This window comes from Vicugna pacos, chromosome 34 (genome assembly GCF_048564905.1).
Source record: "Vicugna pacos chromosome 34, VicPac4, whole genome shotgun sequence".
NCBI lineage: Eukaryota > Metazoa > Chordata > Mammalia > Artiodactyla > Camelidae > Vicugna > Vicugna pacos.
This window is the reverse complement of record NC_133020.1, coordinates 9,141,475-9,159,527: the sequence shown is the minus strand read 5'-3', so window position 1 is coordinate 9,159,527 and position 18,053 is coordinate 9,141,475. Positions and strand designations below refer to the sequence as shown.

At 39.6% G+C, this 18,053-nt stretch overlaps 1 protein-coding gene across 2 annotated transcripts in view; it reads right to left on the bottom strand.

Moving 5' to 3' along the window:
• Window positions 1-18,049, bottom strand: part of RECQL (RecQ like helicase) — a 24,835-nt gene extending 6,786 nt beyond the window's left edge. For both annotated transcript variants that reach the window (XR_004186373.2, XM_006199921.4), the window contains exons 1-7: window positions 17,950-18,049; window positions 15,493-15,540; window positions 11,000-11,197; window positions 9,821-10,000; window positions 7,427-7,533; window positions 3,622-3,820; window positions 402-568 (exon numbers count right to left, since the gene is read on the bottom strand). Coding sequence is in view for 1 of the 2 variants with exons in the window: in XM_006199921.4 (XP_006199983.1) it covers window positions 402-568; window positions 3,622-3,820; window positions 7,427-7,533; window positions 9,821-10,000; window positions 11,000-11,197; window positions 15,493-15,508 (867 nt within the window). In the remaining variant the exon portion in view is untranslated. The remainder of the gene's footprint in view (window positions 1-401; window positions 569-3,621; window positions 3,821-7,426; window positions 7,534-9,820; window positions 10,001-10,999; window positions 11,198-15,492; window positions 15,541-17,949) is intronic.
• Between the last annotated feature and the right edge of the window lie 4 nt (window positions 18,050-18,053).

Genomic DNA, 18,053 nt, shown 5'->3' with positions numbered 1-18,053 from the left:
TGTGAGGTTATTTAACCTTCCAGTTTATATATCAAATATAATCTAAACAGAGGGTATTAGCAAATCTTTAATGGCATATTAATTTTGCATTATTTCACAATCAGTTTCTATGGAGATGTCCGTAGGGTCCTTGGTATCAATCTATGCATTCTCCCCATCCTTGCACAGGAAAGAAGGTATGCAAATTTAACGATGTCTTCTTCTTAACCTAGCAAAGGATTATGCAGCACAAGAGACACATAAAGAAAGCATTAATAATTAATACATCTGCTTATGATCACCTGATTTTTTAAACTTTTAAATATAATTAACAGTGACTCACATAAAATACACATAACGGAAGGTGAACTTTCTGCTGAAATCCTTCACCACAGTAATAAACTGGCATGAAAGTTACATACCTCGTAATAGAGATTGGGCCGATTAAAAGAAGCTGTAAAAGTAAAACACTTTTCAACACACAGTATCTTCTGAGCATCCTTCAGAACGTGACTTGTCGCAGTTGCGGTCAGCCCAATTAGCGATGCGTTAGGGAACTGCCGCTTCAAGATACCAAGTGCCTTATAATCTGGAAAAACAAAATACAAGATTGCCCTCTTCCTATCCTTGAAGGAGCAAATCACATCTTTTAACACTTCGCAGCCTGTCGAGATGACTGCGATTTTGTTTCCACCGCCATCTACATCTCACCTGCAGTTGCTGCCTGGCCTTTGCGATAGGCGGGCTTTACTTTTCTGTTCTAGTTTTAGTTTTATGGGGGGGGGTTAATTAGGTTTCTTTCTGTGTTTTTAAATTAATTTTTTTACTTTTTTAGTGGAAGTACTGGGGACTGAACCCAGGACCATGTGCTAAGCATGCACTCTACCACTGACCTATATCCTCCCCACTTTACTTGTAACTGGTTCTTCAGAAATACTATTCTTGGCCACCAGGGGAACTCCTTGTTGATGAGAGGGAATGCCAAAACATCTCCAGGAAGCCATGCACTGGTCTACACCCGCTGAACAGTGGATTCAAGAGGCAGTGGGAGTAGCCATAGTGTTTGAATCTATTTCAAGCGACGAGATAAAAAGGCCATCAGCCGGCACCCTCCCACCACGGGTGTCACCCAAGAGTGACAAACTCAGACCACAAAAGCGTGGTGAGGGCATTGCTTTTCAGATAACCCACTTCAGGGAAACCATTGTGGGCTCACATTTACCATACACATCTAAATTGCTAGGTAAGCTGTCCTTGAGTACACCCTTCAGTGCTTAAACTGTTTGGAGAAAAGAGAAAAAGAAATGTAGTAGAAACTGCTAGTGCTGAAGGAGAGGGCTACTATGAAAATATGGAGGAGAAAGTAACTGCCTGGAAGTTGTGAAAGTTTCAAGGAGAAAACATCTGAACAGCTGGGTCCTAAAGGACTGAGAAGTTTGGCAGGAGGGAAAGAAGAAGAAAACATCCAGCAGAGGAAAAAGCACACACACAGGGGCAAATACACTGGCAGGAAATCGCTCGGCGGGTTCAGGTACCAGCGAGCATTCTAGAGGGGCTAACTCACAGGGCACCGTGCTGGACGGATCTAGGGTCAACTCCAGGAAGCGGGGAGCTACACTCCCTGTATGGTTTCGAGTTAAGAGCTGGCCCCTAAGGGGGAACTCGGGCAAGGCATGAGGCACGAGGGAAGCAGCTGCCATTCTCTCTGAAGGTCTTTCTGAGCAGCTGGGATGAAGGATGGAGGCCCAGACAGTTCTAGCCTGTCCCAGCTCTGTCCCACTCCTCCAGCCCTTCTTCCCAACTGTAGCCCTCGCCGACCACCTCGATACCTGGCAGCAGACCCCCAGTGGTGAGAGCTACTCAGAAGAAACAGCTAACCAGAGACCTCGCCCAAGCTCCCCTTGCAGGGCGCTCTTGGGCAGTGGCCACGCCAGGTGAAGATTTCCCTCCAAGCACTGGCTGGTCCTCCTGCAGCCGCGCTTCAGAGCTAGTCAGGGGCTTGTGGGTAAATTCCTAGAAACCTAAAACCTATCAAAACTGAGTCATGAAGAAAAGGAAAATCTGAACAGACAGACTACTGGTAAGGAGACTAAATCAGTAATCAAAAACCTCTCAACAAACAAAAGTCCAGGCCCAGATAGCTTCACTGGTAAAATTAAAAAAGCAAGTTGTGTTTCTATAAACCAATAACAACTATCAGAGAAGTTAAGAAAACGATCCCATTTACAATTGCATCAAAAAGAGTAACATACCTAGGGATAAATTTTCCCTAGAAGGTGAAATGCCCATACACTGAAAATTGCAGGACACTGATGAGTGAAAGCGAAGAACACACAAATGGAAAGTATTCTGTGCTCGTGAACTGGAAAAATGAATACTGCTCAAATGTCCACACTACCTGGAGCGACCTACAGATTCAGCGCAATCCCTCCCAGAATTCCAATGGCATTTTTCATTGAAATAGAAAAAAAAACCCTAAAATTTATATGGGCCACAAAGACCCCAAATAGCCAAAGCAATCCTGACAAAGAACAAAGCTGGAGGTGTCATGCTGATTTCAAACTATATTACCAAGCTATAGGAATAAGGATAAAAGAGCATACAAGCAAAAGCTATGGCTAAAGTAACAGAATCGAATAGAGAGCCAAGAAATAAACCTACCCATATGCGGTCAATTAATTTACTACAAAGGAGCCAAGAATGTACAATGAGGAAACAATAGTTTCTTCAATAAATGGTGTTAGAAACATTGGACAGCCACAGACAAAAGAACAAAACTGTACCCTTACCTACACCATCCACAAAAGTCAACTCAAAATGAATTAAAGACATGAACATGAGATCTGGAACCATAAAACTAGAGGAAAATATAGGATATGGGCTAAGATCTCTGACATCAGCCTTGGCAATGATTTTTTTGAATCTGAGACTGAAAAGAAGAGCAATAAAAGCAAAAAAAAAAAAGTGAGGTTACCTCAAGCTTTAAAGCTTCTGTGCAGCAAAGAAAACCATTAACATAATGAAAGGCAACCTATGGAATGAGGGAAAATATTTGCAAATCACGTATCTGATAAGAGGCTAATTACTACACAAACTATATAAGAACTCATATGACTCAACAACAAAAAAACAAACAATTTGATTAATTTTAAGATTTTTTTTGCATGGAACAAGTCTGAGTAATCTGTTTCAGGCTATGACTGTAGGATTGTGTTGGAAGAGCAAAGAATAAGGTTACTAAAATCCACCATAAACTGTAGTTGGGTGTCGATCCTGAAGACACCCTGAATGATGAGTAAAGACAACTTGGAAGGAGAAACAAATTCCTCACCAGATGTGAAGGAGAGTCTGGAGGTCAGTACATCTTTACAGCTAAAGATGGGAAGGTACAATACTTGCTAAAAAACACTCATTTCAAGATGTAAAGGCAATTAGACTAATAAACACCACCATGGAGGGGGAGAGGTAAAGAGAGTAAAGACGCTGCTTCTCAGGCTGTCCTTATATTAATGCAAGAAAAAATGAGCAATAATTACCTGAGAGGATAATTTTAATGGGAGCAGGGATTTCCATCATGTAAAGCAGAGTAAGAAAATAGTCTCTCTCTGGCATCAAGGACTTTTCTAGATACAACATGCCTACCTGGTCTGAAATCATGTCCCCATTGACTACAGCAATGAACTTCGTCTACAGCAATTCGGGAGAATCTCCTCGCTTCATAGGCTTTTTCTAGTCTTGACATGAACATCTTGCTTTTTGCAATTTTCTCTGGAGTCACATAAATTAGCTTCAGCTTGGAGCTTTTATTTACCATTTCAGCATGAACCCATTTCACGTGCTCCTGTTGAAAGGGAAAACAGACACAACGCGAGTAGAGCGAAGCCAGCAGACTGCTTTGCTAAGCGGTAAGTGGGGACGTTCATTACTCAGAAGCAACAGGCCTGGGGTGGTTTTAGCGGTGGACGTTTAGCTCATGGACGTTTAGCTCATTAAAACCAAAAGGACGTTCCAGAACTAAACTTCATGGCAGCTCTGTAAGTAGCATTTTAGTTACTTACATCCAAACTGCTGATAAAAGATTAATCTCATTTGACAAAAGAGAGAAGAAAAAAAAGAATGTGAAGGCACTCCAATAAGCACTTATTCCATGAAGACATAATTCTAAGTTTTTCATAATAAATGCAATAGGTATGGCTATAAAGATGGGTTTCATTAATTTTAACATTATATTTACAATCATTTCATGTATTTGTAAAGAAAACTTATTATTGATAAGCTACTAAAATGATGTTATCAAATCTATTCATAATCTCTAGGTTTTATACAGGATCTTACTGATTAAATTAATATTTTAAAATATGAAATACATATATATTATATATATAATAAAAGTAGATCTTAAGAGGTGACAACTATTAGGTTCCTGGTGCTCTGCTATCATCTTCTATAATATTTAGCACATCAGATGTTGTATTTTTCCTTCTAACCTAATTAGGACCAAAAGAAGTGGTGAATATGACAGAAAATCAAAACTGCTTTCATGGTACCAGCAAAATAGTCTGTTAACTCCTCAGGACATTCCTAGTTTTGTTAAGAGATGGCCAAAGTGTATTAAATATTTCAACTAGACCTAAATGTCCCAGAAACCTTAGGGGTGGAAGTGGGGCAAATATAAGGCTATTTCCTCAGAAATTGGCAGGAGCAAACAAAAATATTAGGACCTCTGGCTGAATAAGTGGAGAAGCAAGGGGGAAAAAAGTTGTATTCACATCCTATGAACGATCAGTGAAAGCAATCAGGAAACCCTTTCTCTTTTTGTGTCTGCAACTTTTCAAACGGTAGTGATATCCTACTAACTTGCAACTATCTGCAACTTTCTAACTACAGTTGACCTTGGAATAACTCGGGTTTGAACGGCATGGGTCCACTGACCTGCAGTTTTTTTTCAGTAGTTAATACTACACCACCACATGGTCTTCAGTTGGTTGAATCCGCGAATGTGGAGGGTTGACTATAAGTTATATGAGGATTTCTGACTGTGTGGCGGGTCGGGAGCCCTAACCTTCTTGTTCAAGGCTCAACTGTCCTTTCTAGCATTATTACTCTCTTTTTTAGTTTTAAAGAAGTAAAATATGAGAAGGCAATGTTCTCCACAGACTCACTTTGCTGAAAGAGAAAGCAGTTATCACGACACAAGAGTTTAAATAAAACAAAAATATATGGGGAAAACTAAAGGAACCAGGGCTTCTTAAAGATACAGGTGATGCCAGGTCTGGGAGGAAATACACAAAATGAGTATAGAGTAGCTTATAAAAGAAAGCAAGTAATCAAGAGCAATGAGGTGAAGGAAAAAGATTCAGAAACCAACTTAGACTCTCACTATCCAAAGGTGGGACTATTTCAGCATAAAAAATAACTATGGATGAGACATCAAATATGTTAAAAATCTGTAAGTTTATAACGACACTTGAAAAAAAAAAGGACCTGTTAACCACCTTTGGGGAATGCTAGAAAACCAGCTCTTACTGAAAACTGGTAAAGAAGAGGAAAGAACTTTCAATCTGCGAAGAGTTAATAAGGAAAAAGTTCTTTACAGAAAAATCTAGTTAATATAAATAAGAGGGGTGAGAATTAGAAATCAGCATTTTGTACTCCGCTAATTAAATACTGGCTCCAAGACAGGCAATAGTCATCAGTTGCTAAAACCATTAGGTGAAACCCTGACTGAGAACTCGATCATTACAGAGCGGGCAGACACCACCTCAACCCTGATCGAGCTAACGTCACAAAAAATAACCAGGTGTTATATACGTCCTGAGCGATACCAGGGAAAGTACGCTCTTGCAAAAAATAAAAAATAAAAATAAAAAAGCCCAAATGCAGCCAAGCTTTCAGATCTAACTAAAAGTTACAAGGTAAACAGTATCAGAAAGCACACAATCAGGAAAAGACAGAATGTTGGAAACTACAGGACAAAATAACTAGTTTCTTCAACAAACAATTTGCATGTGATACAAACAATAAGGGGAACCTGCGGCTATATCAACCAAACCCAACATAATGCATGAATCTTATCTGAACCATGATTGTTTTCAAAAAACATAACATTTGATGAGACAGAAATCTGAATAATTTTATTTGATCGTTTTAAAGAATTAATATTAAATTTTTTAGATGTGATGATGGCATTGTAGTTACCTATTTTAAAACGTTAGAGATACGTACTGAATAAGTTACAACTGAAACGATATGATGTCTGGGATTTATCTCAAATAAACAAACCAAGGAGGGGTGCGGAGGGAAACTGAGGATTATAGATGGAAAAAGATTGGCTGTACGTCAATAACTGTCAAAGGTACTTAATGGGTACATGGCAGTTTTTGAACTACTCTCTCTACTTTCATATATTTCTAAAAGTTTCAATAATATGTTTTTTAAAAAAGAAAACCTGGGAAATGCTTTATTCTACAGATGAAGGTAAGAGAGTCCGTTCCCAAGAAATTCCACAGGGGTTGGGTATCTTGTTACTAATTCATTTTTTGTATTTAATTATATTGCATAATCAGAAATTCTTGCTTACTACTTTAGAATCAATACTATAAAACAGGTCAGCAAATGTTTCCTCTAAAAGTGCCAGACAGTAAACATTAGCTTTTGTGGTCCACATGGTCTAATTGCAACTACTCAGCTCTGCCAATACAGTGTGAGAACAGTCGTAGACAACACGTAAGAGAACCAGCACGGTTCTGCTCCAATAAACCTTAATTTATATACACTGAAATTTGAATTCCATATAGTTTTCACACTTCACAAAATATTATTCTTCTTTTGATTTTGTTTAACCATTTAATTTCATTCTTTTACATGTAGCTGTCCAGTTTTCCCAGCATCCCTTACTGAAGAGACTGTCTTTTCCACATTGTATATTCTTGCCTCCTTTGTTGTAGATGAACTGACCACAGTGCATGGGTTTATTTCTGGACTTTCTATCCTGTTCCATTGAGCTATGTGTCTGTTTTTGTGCCAGTACCATACTGTCCTGATTACTGTAGCTTGGTAGTATAGTCTGAAGTCAGGGGGCATGATTCCACCTGTAGATCCATTCTTCTTTCTCAAGATTGTTTTGGGTCTTTTGTGTTTCCATACAAATTTAAAAAAGTTTTGTTCCAGTTCTGTTAAAAATGTCATTGGGAATTTGATAGAGATTGCACTGAATCTGTATATTGCCTTGGGTAGCATGGCCATGTCTAACCATTTAAAAATATAAAAACTAATCTTAGCTCACAGACGATACAAAATAGGCAATGGGCTAGAACTGGCCTATGAGCAGTAATTTTAGACTCTAACATAAACAGTTATCAGTTTTTAATGATCAACTCTATTGTAGATAAGGCTCTTACTTCAGTGAAGAGTTAAATAAAATAAAATAAAAGCCACAGAAGCATACCTTAGAACTAGAAGCATTTAACATGGTAGCTGAAATTCCTAATTGTTTCAAAACCATTAACTGGTCTTCCATAAGGGAGATCAATGGGCAAATCACGAGTGTAAAACCTAAAAGAAAAAGAAATTGACTTTAAATTTTACACCACCACCGGAATGAGTTACAACCACGTACCTTCTTTACTATAACTTGGAGCCCCACCACCAATTCAGACTGATTTTCAATGCAGTCTTAGCAATATACCACCTATTTCTTATCCTCATTAATAAAGGAGGTAGGTATGAATAAATGATCATTAGCCAAATAAGATATAAGAATAAACAGAAATCTCTCACCTTATCCAGCCCTGTAAAAATAAAGATAAAAATCATTTTGAAGTTTGAATTTACTATTTTTTTTACCAGTTTTAGTAATCTCAGTAAAATGATGTAAATCAAGTCAAATACCACCCAGTAACATTAGGAAAAAGTTATTTCAAAGCTTTCCAAAGAAACCATAACAACCTATATAACCCAGAATGAGAGTTAACATGATTATTTTTAACATGCACTTACTGCATCAGATTAATTTATTCTGAGCAGAAATCAGTGAACAGCTTATTGCCTGACTCAAGTTCTGAGAACACCATGCTCTATGGACTCTCCTGCACTTTGCTACTCCTTCTCAGCCTTCTCCACAAGGCCCTCCCTCTCTGTTTATCCCTAAACTCTTGGTATTCTGGTTTTTGTTCTGGGCCCTCTTCCTTCTCATGCTGCTCTGGATGATATAACTCACTTCAATGGCCACCTCCTCACTAAGAACATCCAACTCAGCTACCTCGGATCTCTCAGATCCAAGCTTTATACAAACATCCTACTCAAAGGACAATTCTACCTGGGTATCTTGCAGCCATCATAAATTCAACATGCCCCAACTTATCACCTTCCTCCTCTCTCTATTCTCAAAAAAGTTCTTTCCCCAACGTACCCTATTCACTGACCTGTGTCACCATCTGTCTCAGCCTCAAATCTGGGCCCGATTCTAGACTCTCTCTTCTTCCAGCTCTCTATCCAATGACTACCTCCTCAATATTCTGGAATTCCTAGAATTGTCTAGAATTATACTTCTAAATCACAAAGCTAATTTTAAGCCTCTTACCTGTTTAAAACCCTACAATGGCTTCCCACTAATGTAAGAAGTTTTAAAAATATCTTTAAAGGAGGGAAGGTATAGCTAAGAGGTAGAGCACATGCTTAGCATGCATGAGGTCCTGGGTTTGATCCCCAGTATCTCTATTAAATAAATAACTAAATAGACTGAAATTACCTCCCCCTTCCAAAAAAATAAAAGAAAAGAAACAAAAAGTCTTTAGACTCTTTCTGCACATCTTGCCCCTCACTGCCCGCCACGCTAAAATTCTTCCAGGCTGTTGACTGCACCACATCACGCACATTCTGTTACTTTCGGGCTCTCACAAATACTGCTCCCCTGCATGAATGAATATTCTTCTCCACCCCACCCACAAATCCTTTTCTTGCCTACTTACCCTTTAGCTTTTAGCTCAAATGCCAATTCCTCAGGACAGCCTCCCCTCACAGCCCCGAGACCAGACAGATCTTTGCACTGACTTAATTCTCTACTAAAACATTGATCACAAAACTTGTATTACAATTGCTTGACATAATCTGTATTCTCTAGACCAGGGGTCAACAAATTGAGGTTTAGTTGCTTGTTTTTGTAAATAAAGTTTCACTGGAACACTGCCACATCCATTCCTTTAACCTACTGTCTCTGGCCGCTCTCATGCTACAATGGCAGCTCTGTAGTTGGTAAGAGACTTCATGAGCCAGAGAGCCTGTAACGTTACTGACCAGCTCTTCAGGGAGGAGTTTGCTGATCCCGGCTCTGTATCCTTGGAAGTGCCCACAACAGCAGCATCAGAGAGCCCGTGAGAAGCGCAAGCTCTCGGTCTCACACTAATTCTGCAGCTGCATGTTGACTGGATCACTGGGTGAGCCTTAGATACACTGAAGGCTGAGAAAGCACCACTTTACATGTGAGCTCTGTGAAAACGAGGCCCACGCCCATCTGCTGATTACAGTGTCCCAAGCCCTAACACCACAGCAGACACTCCACAAAGTCCCGGGACGAGGCTCCTGGCCTACAGATTCCTTTTCTAGTGCTTTTTCTCCTACAACATGTCTTTTAATTATGCTTCAGGAACCAGATGTAAGAATGAACTACGCTCAGAGTCTTTAACATTCCCTCTTTATATGAACCCTTGAAATGTCTCTTCGTGGAGAGCTAAATCAGCCAGAAATGCACAAATGTACGGTTAGAAATTTTTTTAAAGACTTAAACATATATTAAGAGAAATAATGTTTCTTCAACTTAAAATGAATGCTCATTAAAACACACCATCTGAACATAACGCTGGTAACTGGTAGCACAGACTTTTCCCGCCTCCTGTCGGCATCACAAGAAATACCTCCTTTCCAGACATGGTTGCGTTAATCGTTTCGAGCTGAAGTGGCCTGAACTTCTGCAGTTTAAAGACATTTTGCAGAACATCTTTAACTTTACCAGACCACGGAAAATCTAGGGAGAGAAAAACAAGCGAAACAGATTAGAACTATTTAGGATTCTAAATGAGACACAAGGGTGAATGGCTGTTTTTGTAACAGAGAAGAATCAGATTAACATTGGTAAGACTTCTAATACTATGGGCAATTCAACTTTTATAATAATAATTTTGAGGTCAGCTGAACTCACTAGGCTAAGCAAAATCAAATTTAATGATCTATCATAAGAAAAAGTACATCAGAAGAAAATGAAAATATTTGCTAGCTGAGAAATCACCTACACAGAGGAGAAAGGTGCTTGGTCAGGTACTTGAAAAACAGTCTGAATGTCGATCAGGGAATTCCTGGTGTCCCAGAAAACTCAAATGTCACAAACAAAGTTAACGATTATCTGGAATTTTGCGTGTCAATATCTTGTTTAAAAGTGAATCACTGGAGAAGCGGGGTGGGGATAGCTCAGTGGCAGAGCATGTGGTTAGTATGCACGAGGTCCTGTGTTCAATCCGCAGTACCCCCATAAAAAAAAAAATCTCTGTGGATAAAAGTGAATCACTAGCAAATAAAGCTCATAATGCACTGCAATTCTGCCAAGAGCTCTAGTATTTCATGGTTAATGATACACAGGATGCTTGGCAAGATCTTGAATCAAGAAAGGTTTGTTCACAAGGGCAGGAGAATGAACAAGACTTTGATGAGGAGTTTGAATTTCTTTCGTTTAATTTTTTTCTAGTTAAAACTTAGAAAATTGAGTCAAATAAAAATCTTGTTAATCTGATTGATGTTGCTAGAACCATATTTGGGCCAAAGAATAAAGTCTGAATAATAAAAGCTTCATTTAAAAAGAACATGGGTAAAAACCAGTCTGCCTCCAAGTTGCCCCACCACATAAGGAGCAGCTAGTTTCACCACTAAGCCGCCTGTAAAGTACTGACCCAAGCACAGTGATTTAACTCCAGTTTAAAGAAAGGAGATGAACAAAGATCACAAGGGGGGAAAGAAAAAAAATAGAGCAAACCTTCTTTATTCCAAGAAGCAGGTGAAGAATCACACGCACTGCTTTCCCCGGAGTCAGAATTCTCTAAACACTGGTTTATTCTCTTTGTTAGGACGTTTTTTTTCTGAATCAACTCCTGTTGCCTTTCTAGAAGTTCTTGAATTTGAATGTCTACTGCATGTAGCTCATTGGTTATAGCATCCAATTCCTCACTTAGAGCTAAGGAGAAGGAAAAAAGATACAATGACTAGACAGAGTTAATTACAAGTTTAGGCTACCCTACTATTGATTTTTTGATAGTCCTCACCATCGAAAATTATAGAAAACTTACCGTAGTATATAGCAGAGTGGTTAAGAGCATGTGTTTTAGAGCCACAAAGACCTGAGTTAAATCTTCCTCTTACCTGCAGAGTGACCTCAGGCTAAGAGTGTTCCCATCTGCAAAATGGGGATATTACCTGGCTTTCCTAGCATTGCTATGAAAAATTAAGTGAGATAACATATTGAAAGTTCTTAACACGGTACCTGGTACACAGTTTAGCAGTTAATAAATAATAATTATTCTTCTTTATTATGCTATAGGGCAGTGGTCCAATCCAATCATCTCCTAAATCATTTCAGTAAAATGACCAGAATTTGAAGCAAAAGGAAGTTATTTAAAAGTAATCCCCTAACTACTTGGCTATTATTTCATAAAAACATTTCAGATTTGGGTTCGTATGGTGGCGTAGTAAGGAGTCTGTGATTATAAACAAGATGGTATCATAGTAAAAAGAGAAATCAAGTGTGCTGCTGGCACTGGCATTACAACGCCAGCACACTAATTGATAAAGAAGCCTTAACGTATGATTCTAATCAATTTGAGTATTAAAATCAAAATGAGATTTCTTTTGACACCACTTTAGTGGCAGCTGGAAAAATTTTAAAGATGTTCTTGGTGCTTTTTAACAGTGTCCAGTTCTAATGTCTTTTCATGAGATGAAATCTTACAGTTGCAATTTAAAATAGGATGCTGTGGTGGCTTTGAATTAGGGATTAGTCTCTGCATGGTCATGGGACCTGGTGAAGCAGTCCCCTGCTGGTCCTGAAGTCAGAAGTGCCCACCACCTCTCAATGCTTCAAGACCCAGGAAGCCCTAGAGGATGAGGTACAAAACTGCGACCCACGAGAAGACATGAAACACACCAAAAGAGTTGCATTTGCCAATATCTATCACCAGAAACTAGAGGACATACATGGGAACAGGTCGTAAGGCTACTAAATCAAGGTGGACAGAATACAATATTGAATGAAGCCAAATTCACTGGTGTGGATTCAATAAAAAAATCCCAATTTAACATGCTAAATATAGTGGCCAGGAGTGGCTCTAATAATTTACTTAGCTGGTCCAAAGACGAATATCAAAAAGTTGGGATGGGACGATACAAGTATAGATTCCAATGGAGTCAAAAGGCTAGAACCTCCTGGATATACTCTAGAGGAGGGGGTCGTGAGGCTTAGGGAGATGGAAGTGCACGTGGATTGATCATCCGACCTCTGACTGACCCCCAGGAAGATCTGGGGGACCCTCCCTTCACCAAGGCTGTGATGAATGCATTTATGGGGTATCCTCAGCATCCCTGACGAGCTCTAGAGTGGCTGTTCTCCGTAAGCCAGGAACAACAGTAGAAGTACCGCCTTTGAACTAGACTACTTGAATCAACGAGAATGACGGATTCCAAGGTATGGGGACTAAATGCTGGCAGTTCAATTCATGGCCAAAGGAGAGGCAGAAGAGGTTACGTAACAGAGCAGAAGCAGTAATCAGAATAGCCTGATCCACAGAGATCTTTGGTACTGGCCAGTTGATCCTGGTGTCTGAAATGGAAACAGATTACTAGATTTGTACAGGCAGAATACAAAGGCCTGATTCTGGTAAACACAGGTCTGATTTGAATCACCACCACAGAATCAGAGATCTTCAACCAGGTCCCAGAAGGCAGCCAATTCATAGACCCAGAGTCCCTTGAATAAAGTGTAGGCTGGGGCCCTTTGAAAAAGAACTCTTCTACACAGCTAAAATTGTATGCAGTAAATCTTTCCTGCATGAGAGAAACTTACCAAGGTAAACCGTGTATTGGGAAAAGAGAAAATAACTTCTCAGAAATCACTAGACATCAACTGTGAACTGGTAATTCCCGGAGGACTGAAACACCATGGTGAGGCACCAATCAGAGTATGCACTGGACTTAGGCAAGGCAGGTGATCAGCGCAGTTGTGCTCAGGCCCGTCACACAGTGGGCGAGGAGGTCCTCTAACCGCTCTGCGGTTACTTCCTCAGTTCCAGATACATGAGGGCAAATACATTCAGTAACTGATCAAGTTTGCACATTGGTCTCCTGGCGCCTAAGTAAGGACTGTTACGGTTGGAAAGACCAAGTGGAAGCAGTGTAACTGTGCTTCCCTGCCAAAACAGTGAAGAGTGCTGTTCCTCCCATAGCCAGGATTCAAGGGCCTGGGAAACAGGGGTGAAAATGGGAGTGGCTTCTCTTACTATTACCCTCTAGTGATCCACCAGTGAAATCTCTGCTTCCCATCCCTGAAACTTTGGACTCTGCTGGTCTAGAGGTCTCAGTTGGCAAGGAAGAACTGCTTCTACCAGGGAAGAAGCAACCATTTCATCAACTGGAAGTTGACTACCACTTGGCCACTTTGGGTTCTTCATGCCAGTGAATCAAAAGCCAAGAAGGGGGTTACTGGAGTGGCTGGGGTGGGTGAGCCTGACTATTAAAGGGAATGAATTGCTATGACACCAAAGAGGTAAGAAGGAATACATATAGAATATAAGGGATCCTTTAGGGTCCCTTTTGGTATTCCCATGTCCTCTGATTAAAGTTAATGGAACAAAGTTATAAGTTATAAAGCAACAAATTGTACAACCTAGAAGAAATGGACAAGTTTCTAGAAATATACAGTCCACCAAAACTGAATCAAGAAGAAACAGATAATCTGAACAGACCAATCACTAGAAGTGAAATAGAATCAGTAATTTAAAAAAAAAACAAAACACAAAACCCAAAAAACCTCCCTGCAAGCAAAAGCCCAGGACTGGATGGCTTCATTGGGGAATTCTACCAAACATACACAGAACTTACACTGATCCTTCTCAAACTCCTTCAAAAGACTAAAGAAGAGGGAACACTCCCAAACTCATTCTAGGAAAGACCATCACCCTGATACTGAAATCAGACAAAGACACTACCAAAAAAGAAAATTACAGGCCAATATCTTTGATGAACATAGATGCAAAAATTCTCAACAAAATGTTAGCAAACCAAATCCAACAACACATAAAAAAGATCATACAGTATGATCAAGTTGGATTCATCCCCAGGACACAAGGATGATTCCACATATGCAAATCAATCAACGTGATACACCACAATACCAAAGGATAAAAATCACATGATCATCTAACCCATGTTTATTTGACAATGGCTATATTCTGTATCTACATTATGTCCTTAAAAATCACATTTTAAAACTCACAAAATAATATGTATGAAATATAATAAATTTTGTTGAAAAATAATACATCTGAATGTTACACTATTAATCTGAGTAATGAAATTACATGTGATTTATATTCTCTACTTGATAATTGCTTAGGTTCCTAAAATTCTATCAAAAAGCATATCAGTCAGCATTGCTGCTGGGAATGTAAGATGGTACAGCCACTATGGAAAACAGCAGGGAGGTTCCTCAGAAAATTAAACATGGAAACATCATGTGATCCAGCAATTCCACCTGTTGGTATACATTCCCAAAAACTGAACGCAGAGGCTCAGGTAAATATTTGTACACCAATGTTCATAGCTATGTTATTATTCACAAAAGCCAAAAAGTGAAATAACCCAAATGTGCACCGACAGACAAATGGATAAACTGAAGGCGGTATATACACGCAATGGAACATTACTCAGCCTTAAAAAGATACTCATTACAAAATGGATGAATCTCAAAGACAAGCTTAAGGGAAATAAACCAGACACAAAAGGACAAATATTGCATGATTCCACTCATTTGAGGCACAGAGAATGATCAAATTCACAGAGACAGAAAGCAGAATAGTGTTACCAGGGGTTGCAGGAATCGGGGAATAGGAGTTATTGTTTGATGGATACAGAGTTTCAGTTTGGAGTGATGAAAAAGTTCCAGAGATGGGTAACAGTGATGCATGCACGACAATGCAAAATGCACGTAATGTCACAGAATTCTATGCTTAAAAGTAGTTAAAATGGTAAATTCTGTTGAATATTTTAGCACAAAAAATCTGAAAAAACATCCTTTCCAGAAACAGAATTTTTAAAGCAAATATTTTTAAAATTTGCTTTTATTAAGATTTTTTTAAGGAGCAGTTCAAGGTTCACAGCAGAACTGATGGGAAGGTAAAGAGAAAAACAAAATTATTTTCAAAGAACATGCAATTAGAAACAGAACAGAATGAACTACAAAATGTAATCATTTCCACTAACCTGAAATGGATGCCATTCTAAAACTGAATTGGAGAGCCAAATTCCTTTCTAAAAATGAAAGAAAAGTCATAGCAACAATTAAAAAAAAACAAACAGTACCGTTGATAATGCGCAATGATAATCTGTTGTTACTAAGCATGGAAAATATTAGAAAGTAAATTATAAATGCATTGACCTTTCAGTAAGGACTACAAGGTTTTTTCCACTCCTAATTTTTATGGAAAATTCTCTAGATTTCAGAGAAGTGTCCAAAGTCACATAAACGTATAATAACAAGTACAAAGTCAAGAACACTTAATAAACATTCACCAGATACAAAGTTATATTGCAAAAAGCTTTGAGGTTTAACAGTTTTAGCATTGAATTACTGTGTGATCTTAGCAAAGTTAAACAACCTGTTCCACTAAGCCCCTTTCCCTATCTGCTAAATTGGGTTGGTAGTAGCTATCTTACAAATAACAGGTTGGATAGATTCAAATATCCCAGATGAAGCAAAACCCATCAACACAATACTCAGATCTGGGGGGGGGGGGATGGTATAGCTCAGGGATAAGAGTACGTTATGAGCATACAAAAGGTTCTGGGTTCAATCCCCAGTACCTCCATTAAAAAATAAATAAATCTAATTACCTCCCCTCAAAACAAGCCAAAAATCTTTAATTAAAAAAAAACAGAAAAATAAAATTAAAAAAATAATCAAATTAATCATTTAACATTTTACTGAGAATTAAAGAGTTACAATTTAGGCACAATCCTAACAAAGGAATCAGTATCATTGGAGGGGTGAGATTTCAGAAGGAGAGAACGTGAAAGGTGGGGGGAAAACCCGGTTTGTATTAAGGAGTTCGAAATATTTCTGCATGACTCAAACTTAAGAGTACACATGAACAAGCGGAAGGAGATGAGGCTCAAGAGTAGGAACTTTATTTAGATTGTCCACACTCTCCAAGAACACTTCCCCAACTCTGGCATGAACAAGTCACATTTTCTAAAACTAACTTAAAATGTTCTCCAAAGGTAGCTTCAACATCACCCTACCCTATCCTTACTCAGACTGCTGACCTTATGCCCTTCCTCACGTAGAATCTGGAAGCCACCAATAGGCTGGAAAAATAGGTAGGGTCGTCTTTGCCTTGCTAGAAGTTTGGAATAGACACACCACTAGAAGATATTAAGCAGGGGAGTAAACAAAGGACTTGTAATTCTTTATTTATATGAATAGGCCTTCACCATTTGGTGGAAAAATAATTCTCCAGGAGGGCAGGGATTGAGTCTCTTCACCCTTGTTCCCACCCAGCCTAGCAAAGTGCCCTGCATTCAGCGCAGGCTCAGGTGTGCCCCAGATTGAGAACAGAGGCTCCCTCTATCATATGAAAGAATGTAATCTACAACCATTTCCTCCCGCCCCGACTATTTCAAACAACTCCTTTGATTATACCGTTAAAAAAAAAAACTGCTCATGAACTCCTTCCCCAAATGATGTGATTTAATAGCAAAAGCTATCTGAACATAAAATGTGTTCAAAAATTAATAAGCTATATTTAGCAGGTCTGTCAGAAGTATACCTAGGCACAGTTAAAATCAAAAACAAACGAAGACCAGCCTTGAAAAGTCCGTTGGCAGACAAAACCAGCACAGTCATACAAACAAAGCTTAATTTAGCTTGTCTTGAAAGATTAACTTGACCTGGGGCATTTCTTTTTTATGTCTCTGGAAATCAAAACTTAAACTGTTTCCCAAGGTTGATATGCGATAACCACTAACCAATTTCCTATCGTTTAAGAAAATCCTAATATTATAACCAATCCGGGTGAAGAATAAACAGTCACTGCCCCCTTACTAAATAAGCTGCTTTATGACAATATAGCCCTTAGCCTCATTCCATGTTTTGATGTTCTGATTTGAGTGCTCTCGACTGGCGAGCTGTCTTTTTAAAAATCTCCCTCCCCCTCTCTCCCTCTCCCTCCCTCTCTCTCTCTCCCTCCCCCCCCCTCTCTCTCTCCCTCCCTCTCTCCCTCTCCCTCCCTCCCTCTCTCCCTCTCCCTCCCTCCCTCTTTTACACACACACACACACACACACACACACACACACAGTCCCCAAAGGCGTTCCCCAATACACAGTGGTTGCAAATAAACAGTTTTGGTGACCAAGCCTCCTGCATGGAAAAGACTAGCGATAAAAAGAGACCGGTCGGCAGTGGAACGTGCCCCTGAAGGCCCGAGTTCCATTACAGCTGGGCAGGGATGGAGAGTTCCATGAGAGGGGCGGGGGCCCCCGTTTCTCCCTTGCCAATGACTTGGTGGAAGGAAGTGACCCTGCCTCCCCATCAGGCAGTAAAAGAAATTACCAGGCCTTTCAAAGTGGTAAAAGGAGTTCCCCCGAACCTCTCCCCAAAGGGTTAAGGAACGCCCTCCCCGCCCCGGTCTCCGACCCCCAGATTCAGGTCCGCTACGCACCGCTGTCAGCCGCGCTCGGGTAAAAACTTCCCGCCACCGGGCTTTCCTTTCTCTCCAGCCGGGAGCATCCACCCTTCCGGGTCGGTCAGTTCAACCAATTGCAA